At 38.7% G+C, this 24,386-nt stretch overlaps 2 protein-coding genes across 2 annotated transcripts in view; one reads left to right on the forward strand and one right to left on the reverse strand.

The window, feature by feature from the left end:
- Positions 1-19,005, forward strand: ETFDH (electron transfer flavoprotein dehydrogenase). The gene is made up of 13 exons (XM_084518313.1): positions 1-130; positions 1,312-1,458; positions 2,153-2,382; positions 3,270-3,351; positions 3,641-3,759; positions 4,097-4,174; positions 6,419-6,565; positions 8,371-8,511; positions 9,915-10,058; positions 14,087-14,255; positions 15,994-16,176; positions 16,501-16,722; positions 17,002-19,005. The coding sequence occupies exons 1-13, from the start codon at positions 97-99 to the stop codon at positions 17,163-17,165; spliced, it is 1,860 nt and encodes a 619-aa protein (XP_084374439.1). The 5' UTR covers positions 1-96; the 3' UTR covers positions 17,166-19,005.
- The window catches only part of PPID (peptidylprolyl isomerase D), an 11,991-nt gene continuing 5,573 nt past the window's right edge, over positions 17,969-24,386 (reverse strand). The window contains exons 6-10 of the mRNA XM_084518314.1: positions 23,539-23,645; positions 21,052-21,193; positions 18,884-18,970; positions 18,759-18,801; positions 17,969-18,213 (exon numbers count right to left, since the gene is read on the reverse strand). Coding sequence (XP_084374440.1) covers positions 18,125-18,213; positions 18,759-18,801; positions 18,884-18,970; positions 21,052-21,193; positions 23,539-23,645 — 468 coding nt within the window. The 3' untranslated portion in view covers positions 17,969-18,124. The remainder of the gene's footprint in view (positions 18,214-18,758; positions 18,802-18,883; positions 18,971-21,051; positions 21,194-23,538; positions 23,646-24,386) is intronic.

Raw genomic sequence — 24,386 nt, forward strand, 5'->3', positions numbered from 1 at the left:
CCGCCGCCCGCCCGGCCCCGGCCCCGCCCCCGCGCAGGCGCAGCGGGGCCGGGGGCAGCTGCTGCGGGGGCACCGAGAGGGGTCGAGGGCGCCGCCATGTTGTGGTCGCGCTGCCCGCCCGGCGCCACAGGTAACGCGGCGGGGCGGGGGGGCGGCGGCTCCCAGCTCCTTGGGGCTGTGGTGGAATAAAAAAAACCCTCCCGGCCCGTCCTGTCCCGGCCCGTCCCGGCGGCTGCTTAGCCCCGGCTGTGTGAAGGGCGCCCGGGCGCAGTGTCCGTGTGCGGGTTGTTGTGGCGCCGCCGCCCTGCCCTGCACCGGGTGGGGTTGTGGCAGAAGGGCGGCCGGGCTGCCGGCCCCGCCAGTGCTGCTGCCAGCGCTACGGCCCCGTCTGGGCCTTCTACTGCTGCGTTTTGGCAGAAATGCCGTGTTTGAAATGCCGTGTGCTGCCTCTTCACCCCTGAGATTACAGCAAGGACTCTGTAATGGAAGGAAAAATCTCAGGGTGCATTAGCTCACAGATTTGTACGCTAAAACTAGTTACGGTATTGCATACACTGCTTTTCTGAGTACAAATAACGTCCTAACCATTTTTTTCTATGTGAAAAGTGGAAATTAAAGCAGGAGTTGTGGCATGTTGTTTCCCTGCTGGATAGATCGTGTTTTGATCATTCGGCGCTTCAATTCTCTTCCATTTCCTTAATGAGAGACCCAAGTTTGTTGTTGCAACAATTAATGTTTCTGCAGCAAAAGTAAAGGTGAACTGTATCTACCGTGCCTGGCTTTGGCTACGCTGAACCTGTGTTTAAGCCTGAGCTTTTGGTGTAGGCCGTGACGTTTTAGACGAGCTGCCTCCTGTCGGCAGTCCGGGCTGTGTATCTCGGCGCGTGTTGGTGTCACAAGTGGTGAACTTGAATGCCCTGCACCTGCAGTTGTTTAGTCACTTCTCATGAAGTCTGAAGTAAGGCTTGGAGTACAAAGTTCAGCAGGAACTTAAAATGCGTTTTCCCCTTGTAAGCGTGTACTATCCCGTGTCAGCTGTCAGGAATGGTTGGCCGGTGCAGGGAGTGGTATCATGTGAAGAATGCTTAAAGAGAAACCTTTCTATTTGCAGATTTTTATTTTTTTTTAATATAAATGATACAGTGTAATTGTAACTGTTGAACATTTAAAATCTGCATTTGTGGTTCCTCATCCTCTCATTCTGACAGCCTTGTTGGGGATCTGTCACACTGGTTGTGCCATGTGTTTCTGAAAAAAAATGAAGACTTTGAGTAAGGAATGATTTGTTAAATCTGTTTCTTGTTTTTGCAGCACGTCAGTGCTTTCATGCTCTGAAGTTGATAAAGAGAGACTGCCTTCCGTCACTGCACACAGCAAGATGTGCCTCTACTGCCGCTGTGCCTCGCATAACTACACATTACACGATTCATCCACGGGACAAAGACAAGCGATGGGAAGGTAGGTGGGAAAAAATGCATTTTTAAAAGCTTTTTATTCTCATTGCTGAGCTTTAACAACACTGAAATGTGTTGCTGTTTTTTCTTTTTACAGAAATTCTATTAAATACAGGACTAATTTTCCAGATGAAATTTCATGGACTCTCACAATGAGTGTCTTTAGTGCTATTAAACGAGATCAAGAAAACCTATAAGCAACTTTTGCAACGTTTCCAGACATTACAGTCTTTATGTGTAGCAGTTTTAAAGGTTTCAATTTCAGAAAAGTCACTGCTTAATTAGTGTAAAATAAAGTAACATGTTCAGACTAAGGATCTTGTTTTCTTCCTTCTCCCTTCCCTACAGTTTCACCAAGTGTCTTTGATGCAGCTAGCTAACTGGGCTCTTAATTAACTAACTTTCTTCTTAACTTCTGAAGATGATATTTCTGGTGTATAGAGACTTTGTATATGTTTTTATGGCATATCTTTTTACAACTTACAAAGAGCTAATTTTATAATGGAATACTAATATCATTCTGCACTATTCCAAGTACAGAAGTGGGCATTTTGTTAAGTATTTAGCCTCGTCTTATGGCAGGCAATACTGTGGAGATACCCAGTAGTCGGTATCAGAGAGCAAGGTGTAGGGAGAGAGATGTTGGGGAGAACTGGTGATTAGTTTAGTTTATCTTACTATCTTTTTTTCTATTAAAGGGGTAAACATGGAGAGGTTTGCAGAGGAAGCTGATGTTGTCATTGTTGGAGCAGGTCCTGCAGGTCTTTCTGCAGCTATTCGACTCAAACAGTTAGCTGCTGAGCATGGCAAAGAAATACGTGTTTGTCTGGTGGAAAAGGCTTCCCAAATTGGTGCACATACACTGTCTGGTGCTTGTCTTGAGCCAAGGTCCTTGCAAGAACTGTTTCCAGACTGGAAGGAGCGGGGGGTATGTATGAACATACAAACACATTGCTGGCACGTCATAAATTCCTGTATCTGACTCATTTTGGTGTGACTTAGTAACTTGGTACCTTTGGTGCTTAGTACCATTTAAAATACATGTATGTTTATTTAGCAAGACACCTGTTTTCTATTTAGTACATTTTCTCTAGTTCAACAGTGCTAAACGTGTATGCTGCGGCATTTGCTCTACCATCCAGTGGTCTTACAGCAGATGCACAGGATGCCTGCCACATCCTGGGGTGCACTGCATCTCCTGCATTTGTACAGAATCCAGCTCCTGTGCACAAGCAGTGAGGTGGTAGATTGATGGCAATGCCAGGCTTGTCACTTCTGGGCAGTACCTCTGACTGTGCTCCACTGTGTTTTGTGCAGACGTAGTAGCTCAGGCCTAAGGTCGTCTAGGAGGGAGGACAGCAAGAACTGAGGCACCATCCCTGCCAGGACAGCCATCTGACTGGCAGCTGGCTCCCTGCTGTCACCGGGGAGCTGGAAGAAGCAGGCCTTTGACTGGTTGTTTTGTCTTAGTGGGCTGAATACACAAGAGGCACTGCCTTCTTTAAAAGTGTTTATTGATGGAGTGCAAGCTGAAGCACAAACTATAGCAGGGATTTGCAAGGCCTTGTTCCAGTTTTTTAACCTTTCAGTTGTGTTGATTCTTGTCTGATGACTGTTTTCATAAGATCCTTGTTTTTTTCACCAGTGGTACTTTCTTACAGAAGTGCTTCATTAGACCTTTAAATGACTGCCAGCACGTTTTTTTTTTTTAATTATTTGTGTGGGTTTTTAATTTTTTTTCTTATGTATTTTATTTGGTTTGGATTGACTAGAAAAACAACTCACGGACCTATTTCTATTCCCTTTTCTATGTAGGCTCCACTTCATACTCCTGTAACTGAAGACAAGTTTGGAATTTTAACAAAGAAATCTAGAATTCCAGTGCCAATTCTTCCAGGTAAAGTTTGGTGAGGAGCTCCTTGTACCATCTTTTCAGTATGTTTTTCAGCTTTTCTATGAATCAATCAATCTTAATACAATGTAGCGCAACAAGCATATGGAGAATATAATAGCCTGCAGCAATTGGGTGTTTGTAGATGATGGCTCTAATCACAGATGATGTTATTTTTTTTGAAGATGGCACTTGTATACATCAGATGTATCTTTGTCTACATCTTACACTTTGCTTAGTGTTCTGTGTCTTAGGTGTGTGTGTATATGTTTGTGTGTATATTCTTTTTGCCTAGGACTTCCAATGGTTAATCATGGGAATTACATAGTACGTCTGGGACACTTTGTGAGCTGGTTAGGTGAACAAGCAGAAGCCTTGGGTGTTGAGTTGTATCCAGGCTATGCAGCAGCTGAGGTAATAATGATATCAGTGTGTATATGAAAAGCATTTTTGAAGCCCCTTTCACTGTGCCCCCAATTATTATTTGTACACTCACAGCATTTGTACAATCACAACATTCCTCTTAACAGAAACGTGTTACGAAAACCATGTTTCAGTGGCTAAAATCCTTGGTCCAGATCCAGCAAAGCACAAAGTGAATCATAAAGTACATTAATAATAACGTAATCTTCCAAGTTTGACCACTAGATAGCAGAAAGACTTGGTGCTTACAACCTCTGTTGGGACTTTTTATGAATGGATTAAAATGACTAATTGTTAAAATGTTCTTTTTGTTTAAACATTTCCAAAGGTTCTTTTTCATGAAGATGGTAGCGTGAAAGGGATAGCTACGAATGATGTGGGCATTCAAAAGGACGGAGCACCTAAAGTAAGTAGTCATGTTTTCCATAAGTAGAGATCTAATTTGGGAAATTGTGCTGTATCTGCTTCTAGTGATATCAGTAATCTTGCTGCAGTCTAAGAAAAATGACAAAATTCAGTACCTGTTTTTCCACTCTGTATAAAATTGATCAATTGCACCTGAAAGTTTTGGTCTCCGGACACTGTAAACTCCTTGTGAAATTAGCAGAAAAAGCCTTTGCAGAAAGGAGGTTTCTTTGAGGGTGATAGGAAGGAGGGACTGCAAGTGTGCTTTGACATACGGGAAATCAGTATTAAAAAAAAAAAAAAAACACTCCCTTGAACTCCAAAAAAAAAAAAAAAAAAAAAGGCATGAAGGTGAAATGGATAGCTGTTGTCCTGCTGGTAGCTAGCAACATGTAAGAGCGTGCTTCTGGCTGGCTGCTTTTTCTTCTGTACAACTGTAGTCAACATTTGTTGACAGTCTGTCTACCTTGCTGGGGCAAGGTACACACTGAATCTTTATACCTTTTTGCTGGTTGGTCACACTGCTATATCCAGAAGGTGACCCCCTGCCCTAAGTGCTGGACTTTGGATGATTTTTAGTGGAATCCAGAACGTGCTGTAAGTGTGTCACCTCCCTGAGCAATACACAGGGAGGAGTCAGTACCTCAGAGCAATTCGGAACAACTTTCACACCGTTACCAGGCTACAGAAGTTCTGGGTACAGGTTTGTTTTTGTTGTTTTCTTCAACTTTTCTTATATGAAGTTTCTTACTAGTTTACGTAGAATTTCAAAAAAGTACTTACTTTGATGTAAAAGTCTGGTCTCTTTTTCCACTTCAAAGTAGAGGTTGAGAAGAAAAGATGCATTCTTGTTTTAAGAAAATAAATGTAATGGAGGAAAAAGTAATATATTTTTCCTGTATGATATCTGTCTCCCCCGGTGGATATACACACGCTAATTTTCAGGTGTGCATGTTCTCCAGCAGGAGGTGCAAGTAATACATAGCAGTAATAAATGTTTTTAATGCAGTTTTTTTTTTGTTTGTTTTTTGTTTAAGTAGGGAGGAAATACGGATCTTTTTAAAGCATCCTCAAAACCTAATCTTTTTTCCACATACTCTGGTAGAAAGTGTCTATTAAAAACATGAAGTCTGTTGACTTCTTTGATTTGTACATAAGTAGGGTGCCGCTAATGTAAACTGAGTATTTAAACTAAGTGTTTTAGTTGTCAGTTGATAATACTTCCAGTGCATAAAGCTGAGTAAACATCATTTGCCTAACCTTCAAATCAAGAATACCTTCAGTGTGTTTGTTTATACAGAACCTAATCAGACTGTGTGGTTAACGGGTAGAGTTTCACCTGGTAATCAGCACCAATCAAACAAAATGGTTTACCTCTGTTAGGTTTCATTGAAAACTGGTCTGGTGATCTTTTTCAGCATTAAACTTTCTCAATTCAGGATTCTTTTTTTAAAACAAACTTTTTTTTTTTTTTTTTTTCCCCTGCAAGGTTGTGTATATTTAGAATGTAGTATCCTTCCATTGCAAATAAACCTACTCATCTATTCTAGCCTAATGCACTCAAGCATGCAAGTGAGTATGAACTGCTGCTGTGAGCCTGCTGGTTGCCCCTATCTTACTCTGAATTGCATCGGAGTTTTTGATGAGAAATTCTTTTATAACGCCACAACAGAATTACCCTAACATTATTTGTGTTTTAACAAGCAATATAATATTGGTGTAATATTTATTGTAGCAATTTTATTCTACAGTTTTATTCTGAAGTTGCATGTTCTTGGGGGGGGACAGGGCAGAGGGACAGAACGCTGATATATCTTTTTCTGACCTGGTGTTTTATTAGGCGTCCTTCATGTACATATGTAAGACAATATTTTATTGTAAAAATGAGCAAAAATTTAAGGTGTAAAGTTACAGGTTAAGATTCTTTGTTCTGTTGGGGTTCCTTTGCACTGTGTGAATGAGCAGATGTGATCATGGAATCCTCTGACCTGTAAAAGAATCGCTCTCAGTACAGATTGGCCATTCACTGTGGTGCTGCTTTAATCAATCCCCTTGCCAGGTTTGCTGGTGGTGTATCATAGTTTGGTTCTGCTCCAGCTGTCTCTTCCATCTTAGCTTACAATGATTTGTAGGGTCTGGGCAGTGCTACAAAGTAACGTAAAATCACCTTATTGCCCTGCGTTTTCTTTCTGTGGGTTTGATGTGTCACAGTTCTAACTGCTGATGAAATCCTTCACTTTTGCAGCCTACCTTTGAACGAGGCTTGGAACTCCATGCTAAGGTCACAGTCTTTGCTGAAGGTTGTCACGGACATTTGGCCAAACAGCTGTACAAAAAATACAACCTCAGGGAGAACTGTCAAGCCCAGAGCTATGGCATTGGATTGAAAGAGGTATCATCTGCAGAATTTTAAGTGTTAGGGAAAATACTGTAAAAATGGAAGGTAGTTGGTATTCAAGCTACTTTATATAAAGACATTAGAATGATAGATTTTGAATTACACTTTCAGACTGTAGAATCTTGGATTTTCTGAAGATGATGAGAGAAGACATTTCTGAATGTCTCGACTCTTTTGTTTTGAATGCTTATTACTCTTTTATCTGTACTTAGGAGTACCTGTAAATCCACTTTCACTTCTTAATCTGATTTCAGTTATTCTTGTTTGTGAAATCTATTTTCAGTTCTTCTAGTAAATGAGAGGGGGATTCATGCTGCCTAATTTTAGGTAGTTTTAATACCTGAGAAGGGGAAGAAAGGTTTTCTATGGGTTTTCTGCATGTTCATTAGAGAGAGGAGGGGGCTGTCATGCTCTCTGAAACGCCTGCATGAGCTTGACACACACACATACCCTGATTCCTTCGCCAGGCTTATTAAATTGGGATAGAGATCATGTGCATAAAAATATTTTATACTCGGGAAATACTAGGCATGAAAAAAGACCTGTTTGTCTGGAGTATGTTCAGAGTTTGACTCTTTGGTTATTTCTTTAAGCTTGTGCTTCCAACTACAAAGCGTTCACCAAATTTATTTGGTGATTTTGAAATATTTCCACCAAAATGTTTTAGATTTCTGTAGAGAAGAGGCAATTGGTGAATGCTCCTATGCATGACATAGTTAAATTTTCTAATACCTAAGTTGTAGGTGGAGTACAGTCCCATTGGTACCAGATGAGACAGGTTTCAATATGACCATGTCTGCTTTAGCAAATAGTACAGTCCAATAGGAATGGATCTGTAAAGTGAAATAGTTGGTGCTGATGAGCTGACATCCATGCTATGCACATCTCAGGGTTATTTTTACTTTGGACTGTCTCTATTTGAATCCCATGGACCGAGTACCCTTTTGTGACTTGAATGCTTTAGATGGGTTTCTGGAGCCAGGCAGAGTTGGGTTTCATGTGAAAGGAATCCAGTCCCTGCCTTCCGTGGCTGTTCTATAATGTGAACCAAAGCGTGCTGAGTGGGAGCAGTCTGGAGTCCCACTCAAAAAGATGCTCCTTTATCCAAATTTAAATATTAGTGTAGATGTACCCTCTGTGCTTGAGAAGATCTAACCTAATGGTGCCCCATGGGTAGAATAGAGAGTTCCGCTCCCCCTCCATCCTTACACTGGGCCAGGCACATCACTCTGTGATGTTTTGTGAATTGAGTGGAAAATTAACCCACCAGTAAAAATAGGAAAATGCTTCTGTAAGTTTGCCATGGGTCAGGTGAGTACTGGAAATTTGTAGGAGAGAGAAGGGAGGGCAACTTGTTTGACAGCAGATACTTAAATCAACTCAGCCATATAGTTAAGCCTGATCTTGAGAATGTTGTTGAGGACATTGTAATGATTCATATGAAAAAAAACGTGTTTTTTAAAGAAAAAACATCAACGTAGTTGCATTCGTTAGCAAAAATATCTATCAAAATAGCTCATAAAAAGGATCATGCTGAATGAAATATTTGGGTGTAATGCTGGAGTCTGCCACGTTTTCTGATGCGTCAAGGAAAAAGCATTTTCTGGCTTGTCAAGGAAAAATGTTGGCAAATTCTTGAGTGGTAACCCAAAAAAGTATTTGTATATCATAATCTGGTCTTCAGCCGGATGAGTTCATGCATTGGTCATAGCAGTAAATTCATTTATATATAGTTTACTTTATTATTGAAATGCCATTGCTTTGCAATATAGAATAATTTCTGGCAATCTTCGTTTCAGTTATGGATTGTTGATGAAAAGAAATGGAAACCAGGAAGAGTGGAACATACTGTAGGCTGGCCTTTAGACAGACACACATATGGAGGATCCTTTCTTTATCACTTAAATGAGGGTGAACCCTTAGTTGCTCTTGGATTTGTGGTAAGTGAAGTTGGTTTATCTCGTGTGTGTTTGTTGTTTGGGTCTTCATTTTTGTGTGCGTTCTCTTCTCTGTTTTAATGTGAAGATAAAAAAACACAAAAATAGCAGACCAAGTTTAGTACTTTCATAGTCTTAAGTGCATTCATTCCCATATAAGGAAAGGTAAATTTGTCACTAATCTGTCTTTTATCTAGCATCTTTTATTAAGAACAAAGTGGAAAACTTACAAATACGTTCTTTTGCAAACCAAACAAATTTTGATAAAGCCAAAAGCAGATGATTAACCAGAAGTGTGCTCGCAAAATTTTCACAAAATACTCAAAAGTTAGGAAACGTCAAAATCAGTCACTTTTGCAACTTTAATTCAGTTTCCTTATTTGTGTGACAGCCTATCATGCATATCCAATCTTACGGGAGAAACATCAAAGTAGGAACACCATGCATTTCCTATCTCCTGTTCAGATAGGAGAAAAACCACTTCTGTGTGCACATACAAGCACTTCTTTTGTTTTTGAACTTTACACCTATGTCAGTCTGAGCTGATTCTTGTAACAGACATCGGAATGTGTCTTGTACATAATTTGAAAATCCTTCATGAACTTTAGTAGTGGAAGTAGATGCAAGCAGTGCTCTAAAAGAACTGAACAGCCAGAGAAGTCAAGGTAGTTTGTTGCTGACTCAGGATATATTTTGATAATTTTGTGAAATAAAGCTTACAGGAGCCAGAAATTATTCCTTTGGACAAAAGAGAAAATTCAGTAACATCTGTCCTTCCAAGAATATGTTAAAGGTGGGAAATGTAGGGTTTATCTTTGGGCAAGTTCTCAAACGAATAAGATAGAAAACCTGGGCATTCAGCCAACTGGCTAAGTCATTTTTTTCCCCATTTTCTGTTTTCATCTTACAAAAGCTCACCTAATTGGAAATAATTGACTAAGCTAAATAATGTGAACTGGTTAAAATATGTGAGAGCAAGGACATAACAAGTATTTAGAAATAATTGTTTACCTCTCCTTCTGGCTTGTGTAGGGCAACGAGTTTTTGAAACAAATTTCAAACAAGTTTTCTCACTTACCTACCATTAAATCATGCTTAATTTAATTTCACTGCTTTATTTCAAAGGCAGATGGAAGGTGGTTACAATGCAATTAAGGATTTCCATGCTTCAGGTATATGTAGGACACAGTCTTACAGCTGCAAACTCTCAGACGTGCTTGTACTATACTGTTAATAATACAGTGTAGTTTTGGCAGTAGTTTCTTCAAGTAGAAAGATTTTAAGGTTGATTTAGTATGAGATAGACTGAGGAGTTGATCTGGTAATACGTGGTTGTTTTATTTTCTAACTTTTGTTGAAATTTCATACTTTATTTTCATTAATGTTGCGCTTTTTTATTTTTTAAGGTTGGTTTAGATTATCAAAATCCCTATTTGAATCCGTTTAGGGAGTTTCAGAGGTGGAAGCACCATCCGAGTGTAGAGCCCACTTTGGAAGGTGGAAAAAGGATTGCATATGGTGCCAGAGCATTGAATGAAGGTGGTCTCCAGGTAACATTTTCATGAAGTTTTTTTACTTCCAGTTTTCTATAGCCATGTTTGTAGTATTACAGATTCAGGTTGCATTCTGTTGGGAAACAACTGAACTATAACAAAGATGAATAAGGCCAGAAGTTTTGCTAGACACAAGGACTTTGTTATCTTACTGGAGACACCTGCTGAGATTTGCTAGGCTTAGGTTCTGTAATACCAGCAATCTTCTGACACAGTCACTTTACTTTTGAAATTACATGTGGAGTTGATATTGCAGGCAAACGTGTTCTGCAGCAAAGGTACAGATAATTCTTTGGCCTGGAAACCTGGGTGGTGGGTAGCACCACTCATTTGGCTCTTTTGGGGGGCGGGGTGGAAGGGGAGGTATTTTCCTAAATGCTTGTGCTTTTGAGTGCTTGACCCTTTAGTCAGTGATGGTGCTGCAGTTATGTACTTTGGCAGGTAAGTCCCCACCTCCTCAAGTACCTTCAGTATTTTTTATGCACAGCTTTGAATTTCCTGCTTCTTGGGAGACGGAACACTATGTTCATTTTGTTCCCTCAGGGAGTCTAAAAGATTTATATTCACCAAGACTTGAGGTCACTTGAAAGGGTTGGAATAACTTGCAGGAGAAATAGTCTAAAACAGATGTTTAATAGCTCAAGATCTTTCAAGTTTTTAACCTCGTGTGGGGATCTTGAAGCACAGGTTGCTGTGTGTCCTGGGCTGCCACATCCATCTTCTCGATGCTTCTCTCTGTTTGGAACTTAAAACCAGGCTGAGTGTTCGTGATCTGTGTAGCCTGCTTGCGGGGCCATTCACCTCTGCTCTCTGACACCTTTGTCTTTCCTTTTTGAATCTCTTCTTTAATATAAATGTGGCCTTGTGCAGCTTTTTGAAATAGCAGTAGAACTTCAGCAGCAAGGTAACTGTTGTGATAACTTCCTGGAGTTAGGCTTTGCTGCAAGTGTGAATGCCTGGGACTGAGTAATGTGAGTTCATGATGCAGCTTCAGGATTACGCTCATGATATGCATAAAGTCAGCCTGCTGGTTGATCACCTTGTGCTGTCTGAAGTGGAAGTATGTCGCATCATGTTCTTTGTATTCAGTTCATGGTAACAGCTGTGTTACTGGCTTATCTTGGAAACCATTGTTGGGCCATTGTTAACACAGATAATATAGAAAGTATCAAGATGCTTTAATTTGGGCATATTTACAAGAGGGGCTTCTTTTTCCAGCACGCTGGTTTCTGTATCACAGTCGTTACTGAATTTCTGGCTTGGATGAAGCAGTTGGATTCTGACTTCAGTTGCATGCTCCTCTTCATGCTGCTCCCAACACACAGCTGAAAGAACATGTTTTTAAGTCACAGACATTGTTTGTGCTGTTGCACAGGTGGTAGAAGTACAGCTCTTGCACATCCATCTCCTTATCTTCGGACTGCTTTGCCAGGCTCAAAACATGTCACTTACTTTGCACCGTTTCTAACATAAAAGCATGTTGCATGTCTAACTTTTTACTCCCTCTAGTTAGAATTGTCTATTTGATCATGAAGTTACATTTTTAAGTAGATTTTTTTTAATATATGATTTCTATTAAAAAAAAAGCTTTGCTGATGAGTCACTTAGGAAGACTTTTTTAAAAAGTAACTCTTCCTCTGCATATGTTGTTTGATAACTGTAGCAGTCTGACTCACTTCCATCACTGGAGTACAGGAATATTTTCTTATGTAAGTGGCTCTGTAGCTCCAGTTTGCATTTTGGTGACAGTATTGTATGAAATACATATATAAAATTATCACTGATCTAAGATTTTTCTATTATCTACAACCTTATGACCACGTTCTTTAAAATAGCTTTGCATGAAAGAGAGAAGAGAGTAAGCACTTAGATATTTCCCTGTTTTTGTAACTTTTGGGATATGTGGAGGGAACGGACAGAGTTTAATAGATTACATCTACATAGCTGTTATTTCTTCTATTAAAATTCCAAAATCAAGGACTTGCAAATTCAGAAATTCTCATGCAACCTCTGTTTTGCCTCTGTTTTATCAAATACTTTGGAAAGATTTCAGAGTTTTGAGGGAAAAATAAAAGTAATTGCTGTTGTTGAGCAATGTATTGTTAAGAATATCAAAGAAAAAAAGGAAATTAATCATGTTGATGACCCATGCAAGTGTCAAACATATGACTTGCTTTTACAGATTCTCACCCCTGAGCAGAGCTAAGGGGAGGAGAACATCAGGTTCCCTGTTTGCCAGGGGCAGGACTTTGTGAAGAGTACACGTCTTGCCTTCTGACCTCCAAACCAACTGTCCTTGCCGTTTTTCTGGCAAGAGGGTGTTGGCTTCTCCAAGTGCTTGAGGCTGAGCTCAGGATTTCTGTGTGTCTCAGGGCAGGGAGTGCTTGTGCCACCCCAGCTTGATGTCTTCATTCAACTGCCTGCAGACTGCCTGTGAAAACAGCCATGAAGTTCCATACCTCTCCTAACAAGAACTGCTAACAGAACTGGGATGCATGCAACCTTTTCTATTACATGACTAATCTCATTCACACTTCGGCAGTATGCTGGCCTCTATATGCCCATTAAGCAAAATAGATGACTTAAAGGAAAATAGTGGATGTTACTTCACCATCTTTTTTATAACTTCAAGAACCAGTCAAGAAATCTGTCAATGATTATGTCAGTGCCGCATCATTGCGTCCTAGTAGGTCAGAATTACTCTCTTCAGCCAACTGTGTTCAGCCAAAGGTCTTGTGAAAGGAGAATACTCCCTTCCTACTACTTCCAATTATATGACAGTATTCCTTTGAAATACTGTCATATAATTGAACTTAAGACTTCTAGTAACAGAAAAGTAAGTTAAAAGTCATAGTTGTGTTTTTAGCCTAAATTACCTTTCCTGTGAACCAAATTACTGTCTGATTCAACAAATTGCCCAAATCACAGGGAAAATGTGTGAGGTACAACTCTTTTTAGTGACTATTGTATGGATATTCAAAAGTAGGCAGCCTTGCCTGAGTACAGTGAACAGGTAGCAACTGAACTAACAGGAGAAAAGGAACGTTTTTTTCAAATTATCTTGGAAACCATTTTTTTTAATTTTTCTTGAAATAAAACTACTTCTCCGAGTTGAATTATGTAGGCTATTCCAAAACAAATTGTTTCAGGCAGCTTTAATAAAAGCAGAATGTTGGACTCGCAAGCCCTCACCAGCACAAAGAAAAGACTTTTTGAGGGAGGCTGTGTTTGTAACTTGCCTCCAGCAATTTCAGCCCTGGATTTATTTGGTAACAGCTTTCTGCTCAGAATGCTGTCTGTGCTTTGAAGCTGCTCTCTGTCTTAAATCCTAATCTCATTGGATGAGGGTGAGAATATTATGACAGGTGAGCGAGCTATTCCTTAGTTAATCTAGGAGGATAATGTGTGTTAATAAAATATACATTGTGTTTGCAAATTACTTGGCTGTCTTGGGTACTTAGGCACAGTTTTTGACTGTATTCAAAGACCTTACACTTCTTGCAGAACAGAGGTAAGAGAATGATTTAGCTCCAAAAATGTATTTGTTGGATGCTGAAAAACGTCTAAAATAAGTGGGATTTGGGGGGAGGAGGGAGGATGCTGTGTGGCTTGACAGAAAAGATTTGTCAAATGGAAAAAAAAGCAGCACCAACTAATAAACTCTGAGATGGGACTGATACAACTTACTGTGTCGAAAATGGAAGCACAAATATATTTCAAAGAAATTCACTTGAAATTGAAGGAGGAAAATAGTATCAGTGGATGACATTAGCACAGTCTTTTTATAGATGAAGTGGAGAGAGGATATAGGGAAAATGCTGTCTTTTCTCAAACCTAATGCATTCTTAAGTCTGCATTCTTATTTGTTTACTATGCCAAAATAATTTGATTAAGTAGAATAACTTAAGTCAATGTATATTTAGATCATGTACATGCCAGTGTGAAGGACACTCTAGTCTCATGCCAGTTTGATTTCCAGCATGTTATATTCACTTAACAAAATGGATTTTCTTTTCCCTCTTCAGTCAATACCCAAGCTTACCTTCCCAGGTGGATTATTAATTGGCTGCAGTCCTGGACTCATGAATGTTCCTAAGATCAAAGGGACACACACTGCAATGAAAAGTGGCATGCTGGCTTCAGAAGCCATCTTTAGCCAATTAACGAATGAGAATCTGCAGTCAAAGACAATAGGTAAGATCGCTGTGCTCTCACCTGGACTTACCTTGTGTTCAGTTGGAGCCACCAACAGTTCAGCTGTAATTAATTTTCTGATGGAAATGCAAATCATGAAATGAGTGTGGTGGTTTAAAAAGATGCATACTGTTTGTTTACTATTTATACTGTAAAATGATTTGAGAAATGAAGGTTTGCTTAGCTATTCTGAAGTATTGATCCTACCGCTAGGACAAAAATAAGCCTCTAATGAGAAAACTAAGCTTGCACTTCCTGTATAAGTAAACAAGAATAATATATATTCAGTTCCTACTGTTAAAAATTTTAGCTTTATCATTCAAAAAGTCTTACTGAAAGACTGCAGTCAGAAGGCAGAAAATTAAAAGGAGCTGATGACACGTAAATTTGAAAATTCTCATACTTCTGCTTACTTTTCACTATATTGTTGTTAGTAGGGTCCTTTTTTCTATCTTTATAGTCTTCTCAGTGTGAGATTGTGTATTTCCTATTATATGTAATTCAAATGTATTGGGGTAGTCGTCTGATCCTGACTGCATTGTAGTGTTATATTTAAGCCCTGCTTGTTCCCTTAAATCTGTTAACAAAGGCTGTTCAGGGAGATAATCCCACTAGAATTTTAGCCACTCTGGAGAACCACTACAGCCAGGTGCCATGTAATTATTTTAAAAATCTCTTCTCCGTAGTGATGCAGTCCCCTCTAGTGAGCTCTTCTGCAAGAGAAACATGCAACTGAAGGTGGCACAGAGGTGTGCTGAACTAAAGCCCCTAGTTTACTGTAACATAGCAGAGTGATTAGAGCCCTAGAACCTGTCCGAGATAATAAACACTCTATTAGGTTAGTCTGCTGCTCTTCTTTGATTATCAGCAGGCTTTATAAGCTGTTAAGAGCTCTGTCAAGACAGATTACAGCCCAGCTACTGCTCTGTGCACAGCTAGGGAGTTTTTTCAGACCCTTCCATGAGGCAGAGAACACAGACTGAATAGGTTTTTATGTATAGACAAGCCCTTAACATGTTTATTTAAAATATCTAAACCTGTATGGTAGTAACAGAGATTGGTAAAGGAGAAGAAACTTTCATTTGAAGAAACTTTTTTTTCTAATTGCTTGGCGTTAACTATATTATATTGCAGGAGATGTGTCAAGTGTGCAATGTCTGCAGCATTTGTAAAGAAAACCCAAAGTTAAGTCAAACACAGCTTGATAACTTGCTGGTTATAAAGGGAGGAAACATCTAGCACTGGTGTCCTGCATTGGGCCATAACTATAGTTACTGAAATCAAAATGCTTGTGGTTGCCGAACTTGTAAAGGAAAAGCTTTTAACTCGACAAATTTAAAATTGAAATCCTGGGTCTTAGACCAGAGGTAAGCAATCCTGGTCAGATCTTGATTCCGTCAGAGGAGCTGCTTTCTGGTAGGGATGCCAGTATAGCCACCTGGTCTGCTACCTTTATTTTTTGCCGAAGTTTGAGGCAATGCATTACTTCTTGTGGCTTGTTTAAAGAGGTTACAAAGGAGCAGTGGGTAACCTGCTGGCGACTGCTGAACCTGGTTTCTTCAAGAGGCTGAAGTATGTGGTTTAGTATACTCTAGCGTACTATTCTGAAATTCTTAGTTTGCTCCCTTCACTGCTAACCCTTGTCTTTATTCAGCAGGTTGTTTTGGTTGTTTATTTATTTATTTCAAGGATAGTCTTTATGTACTGTAGGTACTTAAAAAGTAATGTCCTTCTGTAGGACTTGATGTGCAAGAATATGAAGAGAACCTGAAAAAGTCCTGGGTCTGGAAAGAGCTGTACGCAGTTAGAAACATCCGCCCGTCCTGCCACAGCATACTGGGTGTGTATGGAGGAATGATTTACACGGGGATATTTTACTGGATACTGAGAGGAAAGGAACCATGGACATTAAAACATCCAGGTAACCTCATTATTTCCTCAAAGAAAATATTAAATGTATATGTCCTCAGTCTCTTTTCACAGTCTCTTAGTTGAAGCTACACCATATCTGGTCAAGTGGCGGGGACTTAAACCATAGAAATTGATGATAAAGAGGTGAAGTAGACTTGTAGATGAGGTCATTAAAACAGTACTCTACTTAGCATAGATCTTGTCCCATGAAAAGATTTGTCTCATGAAAAAGGCTACCTTCTATGAAATACTTCGTTCTGATGAGGAGGAAAATCAAAATAGCTTGATTAAATTGTAATCTACAATGAATCTTATTTATTAAAAATGTATTTAGGACCAGATTTTGCTCAGCTCAAGCCAGCCAAAGATTGTACTCCTATCGAATACCCAAAGCCTGATGGAAAAATCAGTTTTGATCTCCTATCATCTGTGGCTTTAAGTGGTACAAATCACGAACATGACCAGCCTGCTCATTTGACTTTGAAAGATGACAGCGTCCCTGTGAACAAGAATTTGGCTATATTTGATGGACCAGAACAAAGGTTTTGCCCAGCAGGTAGGTAATAGAAATGGAGTGTGTGAGAGAGATTTTGTAAGGTGAAAAACTTAAGTATTTCAAGAAGAGTCCACCTGGCCTGCTACTTCAACTATTCCATCCTAGTTGTCTTCAAATGTATTATGTTGTAAAAAAAAATACATTTGTAACAAAATAATGGGTAAACAGGGAAGAAGGCGGTTGAATGACACTGATTCTGTACTTCCCTTGTTATGCTTGTTGACTGTGCGTGTAAGAGAAGCTGGTCAGAGAACTCACACACTCTTGTGCTTTTCCCAGGTGTTTACGAGTATGTTCCTCTGGAAACAGGAGAAGGATCAAGACTGCAGATAAATGCTCAGAACTGTGTCCACTGCAAAACGTGTGATATTAAAGACCCAAGTCAGAACATTAACTGGGTAGTGCCTGAAGGAGGAGGAGGACCAGCTTATAACGGGATGTGAGCTGGCTGAGAACTATTCAGTGACTTCTAATCACCAACAGAAAAGTTGGAGTATTTTATGCTGCAGTGTAAAGTACAGCACTGACTTGAATGTTAGAGTTTTGAGACTAACGTGCCATTCTGAAGTTTAGGTATGACCACTGCATTAAATGGAAGGTGGGTGCATTCTGGTTAGACCCTAGCCTTATTTAAATAGCACTTCTTTTCAGGAGTTGGGTGGCAGGCAGAAGAAAGTTCTTCTTAGGACTGACAAATGAACTTTGGACCTTGGATTTATTGCTGAAGTTCAGTGATGACAGGAGCCATATCCAGAATCAGGGGTGTAATGGAAAAGTTTAGTACCTATCCTTAAAAAAAAAAAAAAAGTGTTTGTCTATCCGAAGTGCTTTACTACATGTAGGACTCACTTTCCCTACTCACAGTAGGGAAAGTACATCTGTCTAGGAAACTGTCACTGTTCTTAAGTGTTACACTTTTTACATAAAACATAGATTATTTTTTTTCCTGATGATGACAGGGAGCCCATCTGTAATACAACTGTAAAGTGGTTTAAAAAAATGGTTTAATATTTGCACCCTCAGGGTATATGTCTGTCAGTACTTCTTATTCCTTATATGAAATCAGGCCTGCACTAATTAAAAATAATAATAAAAAAAATCTAACAAACTGCTTAAATGGCTTTGGTGTTAAAACTAGACTTTTCAGGAGGCCCTAAGTATTAAGCTGCAAAAACATAACCTGTACTGCGAGCAACATACCTGAATCACAAAACAAGTTCTTAGACATTAAAAGAAAAAAAAACACTTCACCTTTGAACAATGTTTTTATTATTAGACCTTTAAGTTGTAAACACCAAGAAGTGCAGTACAGGGCAAATGAGAGAGGGAACAGTTGCCTCCAGCTCCATTTTGTCTTTTGCATGAGTTAGTGCATAGAATTAAAAGCTTAACAATAAAAATATCAAGCGAACATTTTAGCATAAGCTGCCTTCTCCTTCTCCTTTTGGGCTTTTATCTTCTGCTTGATTTTGAGTGTTTCCGTCTGGATAGCTGTTTAAAAACAAAATCCATGATACAGCGTCTTTAGGTTACACTAGGTTTCCTAATATGTCAAGAGCAGGTCTCACTGCTGCAAATTACCTATATTATTTTGTACACCAAATTACCTATATTATTTTGTACACTATGTTTGTACACTAAACTGCATTTGATCTGCTAGGTCAGATACCAGCAGCAAAAAGGCTTTCCCTCTGTTTCACCTGGAAGGTGACCATGCAGGGCAGGATGGAGGAAGCACAGTATTGGTGTCCACTATTAGGTAATGGTAAGACCAGAAAATTAGTATGACCACTTTGTGCATTGCTGTAAAACTATACCTACATAAGCAGTTGCCCAGGGTACCGGACACATCAATGCTGTATAAAAGCAGGTGTTCTGTGTCACTGGGCTCTGTGCTCAATAAATCAGCTTCTAAGTTTCAACAGTTATTAGAAGCCACTATTTTAGGCACCACACTGGTTATGATTTCTTATGTAAGTATTACCCTGGTTACATTCTTAAAGTATAGGATCTGTAGAGAAGCGTCTTTATTTTACCTTTGTCCTCAGGGGCTATTTCGTGAGCCTTCTTAAGATCAGCCTTAAATAAAAACAAATATAAATGAATATTCTGGTGAAATATTTAGATATACCAAAAAAAATGTAAATATTGTAATAATTACCAGTGCCTCATCAAGATCTTTTATTCCCTGCCATCCTTGAGCCCGTCTGTAGAGAGCTTTAGTATTTGCTGGATCTATTTTAAGAGCCTGTAAATTTAATAAAATTGTCACATTAACATTTAGTATACTTCACAGCCTTCCATCTCTGCAAATGGCAGTTCCCACCAGCAGGCAATCTCCTTATTTGATTTGAGGGTGAGCTGTCAAAACATTAACTGCAAAAAGGGATGTTGTAATGGAGCACCCTGAATGGCTATCTGATCACTTTCAGTACTGCTGCACCACAAGAGGGCTTTTGTCAAGGGCCAGCATACATTACAATGAAACGGAACCTGTGTTGATCAATACAGCTGTCAGAGCAAAGCTGCTGCTGCAGCTCAGGTTATCCTAACCTTGATGCTCACTGTTCTGCTCTGTATTGCAGCTCCTCCCTTCGCACTGAAAAAACCCTCTACAGTGACATCATAAAGAAAACAGAATTTTCTGTAAAGCTTTTTTCACTGTAGGATAGAAAGATGCAAGCGCTCCGTCTTGTGATTCAGGAACCTAGTCAAGTTTCAGGTATCACACTTTTTCTGACACAAATGGTTTCACTGATGTGTATGTTCCAGCTCTGATATGACAATACCAAAACAGGAAATACAGTGACTGGGTAAAGAGATTGTTTTACTAGTCAAGTCACTCACTAATTATTTTTTTCAAACTACCTCCATTAATTTGGATAGCTCCATTCTCTTCAGGAGCTTTTTCTTGCCTGTGAAAATCACGTTGTTTTTTTCTTACTGCAAAGACAGAACTATATTATACTTGTTTTTTTTTTTTTCAATTTTAAGAAATAAAAAGTTGTTCAGTTATTAGAGGAAATCTGTGTGAATGTGGGGCTTTGTTAGTTTCATTCATTAACTCGTTAAGAATTCTACATGCTAGAAGCTGCGTCTAGATTTTTAAAAACACCTCAGTATTGGCTGTTTGTATAAAGTATTCCTCTGAGAGCTCGTCTTGATGTATCTGCTGTAAGGCCTTGAACCTCTTCTCTGCCTAGAGTTAAAAACGTAGCTGTCTGTACCAGGTGCACACAGCATTCTTCGTTTTCAGCTGGACCAAGTGTGCTTACAGCTATTTTAACACAAGGTTTGTTTGAACAGGTTCAGCTCTCTGTAACTTCGTATTTACACCAAACAATGCATGTATTACAGATTGTTAATATAAAAAAAAAAAACTTCTGCCCTTAGGAAATCATCACTGAAACCGTATAGTTTCTCATCAACAATACTTGAACTCTACTAGATAATCTCAGAAACTGGTGGTCTAATTAAAACACCGATACACGGTTTAACACTTGTTATGATACTATGATAATGCATTTATGATAATTTAGCTTATGATAAGCTAAATGCATTACAGGTGGCTACTACAGCTAGGGACTTGCCTTGATCGAACAATTCTATAATTAAAAAAAAAAAGTTCTTCCACCTTTGCAAGTATTAGGATTATCAATTTCTGTGACATTGAAATGCTGTTTCAGTGGATCATTTTCTTGAGGACAGATACCATGTTACAGTTTTTTACTCCTCCATTTGTCTATCTGAGGACATGGGTTTATGAATGTTCTGTGCAGAATGCCATCAGAAGCCTAGAAAGCAAGCCAGCTCTTCACAAGCCCCATCACGTGCAGATCAGCTGCATTTGTTTCCTTCCTTTTTTTTTTTTTTCCCTTTTACCACTACCCTACTTGAAAGGGCTTTGACTGGAAAATTCATTTCAGTAAATAGAATTCAGGCCCTTAAGATCTGAAAACAAGTAAAATGTTTTGCTTGTACTAGTCTTCCAAAAAAAAAAATATATATATATATATTCTTCTTTCACTGAAGACTCTCCTTGTAAGTTAAACATTACCTCTGTTCTTAGGAAACAAAACTAGCAATCCCAGTATGTATTTTTTTCTGGCAATAAGCAACAGAAGTCTTGCTTTCAAAATCCTTTTCAATTTTAAAATCATTTCAAAAAGCCACATACCAGAAGATTTGTGATAACTATACAACCAGCATTCTACTTTATACTTTCAAACATTGAACTTGTCAGAAGAACTTAAAAAAAGGTTTTGCAGTTTCAGTCTCCATTCTCGGCACTGGCCAATTGCTAATCAGGTTACTTAACACTAAATTTACCTCCGAACAACTGTCAATGGCTCCCTGCCAGTCTGACAGTTTTAGCTTGCAAGCGCCAATGTTTAGAACACAGGTCAGCCCAATGGTCTTCAGCTTTGGCTTGTCAGCCTCTTCTGCCACCGTTTCAGAAGCTTCTACATACCTGGAGAAAAACAGTTTTACAAAGAACGTGTGTTAGTGTTCCAAGTTCTGTTTTCTTCTGCCCTGAGCTATCTTTCCACAGGTAAGTGCAAGCTGGCATTTGTAACACAGTTTCAATTCCAGTCTTACAAGTATTTATTTGTATTTGTGTATTTAAAAAGATGAATCAATAAATGTTTTGCTGTAGCTCAGTAAGTATTAGACCAAAGGAGGAAAATACTCCTGTCCCTCTACTGTACTGATGGCATCTTTTATTCTTAGACAAATGCACTATCCTAGACGGCGTGAAACCCATTAGAATTTATTTCAGTGCTTATTCCCAACAAACGTAGCGCTCATCTATGGCAAAAAGCAATGCTGCTACAGCACCTTCCACATTCAAGGGCAGTTTCATCTCTTCTTCAGTAAGATTTTAGTTAATTTAGGCATTTATGGTGAAAAACTAAAGCTAACTTTACTTTGTAAAGGCAGGAATGTTATTGGTGTTAACTCCACCTGCTTTCCAGTGATGACTCAGAGGTGCTTTTTGTTGAATTTCAAAACTGACCCTGGTTCAGGACCAAGCTGTATCATTTACTGCATCGCTGCCTCACAGGTAAACAAATTGTATCTCATTCTTCTTAATTCACACTGTGTTAATGCTGACAGCTTTTCATCTCAAGTGGCAAAGGCCTGTTGTGGATATAAAAGTTCTAACTCTTTTAAGGGCGTGCTTATAGGACTTGTTTTAATTTTTTTAAAAAGAGCTAATTTACCAAAATCATGTTCGTGTACACTCAAATTTTAAGCATGCCCTGATTAATGCAGTTTTTGCAGATTGGTGCTTATGGAGTTTTAATTTTGCATCCCTATCTTTTGAGTGTTGGATGGTTTGTATACAATCTCAGAGTACAGAAATAAGCAATACTTAAAATGTAAGTTAGACATAATCCCAGTGATTTGTCCACTTGCTGAGCATCATGCAAGAAAGGAGAGCCAGAAGAGAGAAAAAAGGGTAAAGTAAGAAGCTAAGGAAAATAATACGTAGTGAGTTGTGTTCAAAACAAACAGAATGCACCTTTAACCATTCTGGAAACAAAATCAGAGCTTCCCAGCCAAAGAATTCTGTAAGATGAATATAAGTGGAGACAAGGGAAAACTATACATTTTGGACAAGAAAGTCTAAATTCTGACATAAAAAATAACTGGTTAAGCAGCAGTACATTAAGAAGAACTGAAGGTTATAATAGAATATAAGCATTAAAGAATGCACAATGCAACACTGATAAAAAAAAAAAAAAAAAAGTAAAACCACCAGCTGGTTTGTTTGCTAGGCGAGCTGTACAGAAGACATAGGAGATGCCCCCAATAAGAGCTCCTCCTGTCAGTTCCAGAGAAGTGCCAACCAAAATACTCCATCCCACGTAAAGTATTAGACTTCAGGGAGAACAGTAGGGTGTGTCCATTCAAGTATGAAAACACAACCCATAAGGAAGAGCTGGAACAATCCAATTTGTCTACTTCAGAAGAGCTACTCTCCCTTCCATCCACTAGGACAAAAATTGAGTATCAACAAGAAGCTGTCTACACAAACAGGAAGAGCCTTCATTGGCTCATCAGCTTAAGAGTAAGAGTAAGCAAGACAACTAATTGTGAGGAATGGCAAAATTATACTATGAAAGGATTTTTGAGGGCAGAGGGAGAGGTTGCATCTTGGGTTAATTATTTGCATGGATGAATTTTTATTAATTTTTTTTTTATATAATGGTCAGTATAACTTTTTTAAAAAGTTAACGGGAGAACCACATACATATAAAGCAAAAATCGTGAAAGAAGAAAGGAGCAGTACGGAGACAAAGATCATGATTTTAAAGGCAAGTCTGAATTATACATGGAGACAGGACAATGGCACAATGCCTCAAAACAAAAAATAATAATGAATTAATAAGCGTCACATTTGGGGGTGCTCTCTCATGAGCTTACCCATCTCCTAAACCTACTGCTTGTTCAAAATCTGACAAGTATCTCCCTCTCTTTCTCTCCAAATACCCTGTATGCTGTTGTGCTTTTCTTCCCAGTTATGCACCAGCACAGCAGCAGCATTAATAGAGGAGCATTTATTCAATTCAAAACAATGCTTCTTGCCTATAGTTTTTAACCTAGCAGTAAGTAGAAGACCTACTTGTATTGGTAGCTAAAAAACAGATGTTTTCTAGACTCTGAAACCTATTTTTTAAAAGAAAAAGAAAAAAAAAAAAAAAAGAAAAAAACACAGCAACAGGCATTTTTAAAATGCACATATGATTGCTTGATATCAGAATTACTTTGGATTACAGGAACTATCTCATTTAATGATGATAGCCTTACCGTAAACTTTTACTATACTTTTTAGCTGCCATTGCCCAATTTTGCGATTTGAAGAAAGTATTTCCTATATTCTTTATGTCTTCTGCTATGGCCACAATCTTGTCAACCTAATAAATAGATGGAAAATATAAGGTATAAATTTACTTATGAGAAAAGTCTTGGTTTACTTTATATTTAACAGTAGGATCCCACGTCCATCTTCTTTCAAAGATCTCAGGAATATTCCAATTTTAGATAAATACTAACTTCAAACCACTTCTGTAATATTCTATACTTTAAGTAATGCAATAGTCTGAAAGATGAAATTACTGATGGGTTTTCTACAGCATAAAGAGTAAGAAAACACCAGAGACAACACAGCAGTACAACTCTTTCCCCTAAATGCTGCTACCCACACAGAAAGCTATAAATAACAGCGTTGACCATTATACACAGAAAGGAAGGCATGCTAACAATTGAAGTATTCAACCAAGACTGCCTTATTCACAGGAATATTTAATCTCCTGCTTCTCAAAATGGTACTAGAGTCACCTGAAATCTGCATGGTCTCAACTAAAGTCATACCAATACACATCATTCTCTCAAAGCACTTCAAACATCTACAGAAGAAAAAGAAAACTGCCAGCATGCATCAAATCCATCACTTCTATTTCCAGAACAGCATATACTTCAAGTGTTAAGTTACTTTTCCAGTGGCAAGAACCAGTTTATGGTTACTGCTGTCTGTACCACAGTTGCCTTCAGATCTGTCAAATGTATATATTGCCATTTATAAGACTATCAGTTTACACTTCTACCCAGCTAGAATTAATATCCTTGAAAAAACTGATCATCACAGCAGAAGATGA

Source organism: Aythya ferina (genome assembly GCF_964211825.1).
Source record: "Aythya ferina genome assembly, chromosome: 4".
NCBI classification, from domain to species: Eukaryota; Metazoa; Chordata; class Aves; order Anseriformes; family Anatidae; genus Aythya; species Aythya ferina.

Coding starts and splice junctions, on each gene's coding strand:
- ETFDH (XM_084518313.1), top strand. CDS start 97: ATGTTGTGGTCGCGCTGCCCGCCCGGCGCCACAG. Junction 6,566..8,370: donor ATGGCATTGGATTGAAAGAG/GTATCATCTGCA, acceptor TCTTCGTTTCAG/TTATGGATTGTTGATGAAAA. Junction 16,177..16,500: donor ATGGACATTAAAACATCCAG/GTAACCTCATTA, acceptor AAATGTATTTAG/GACCAGATTTTGCTCAGCTC.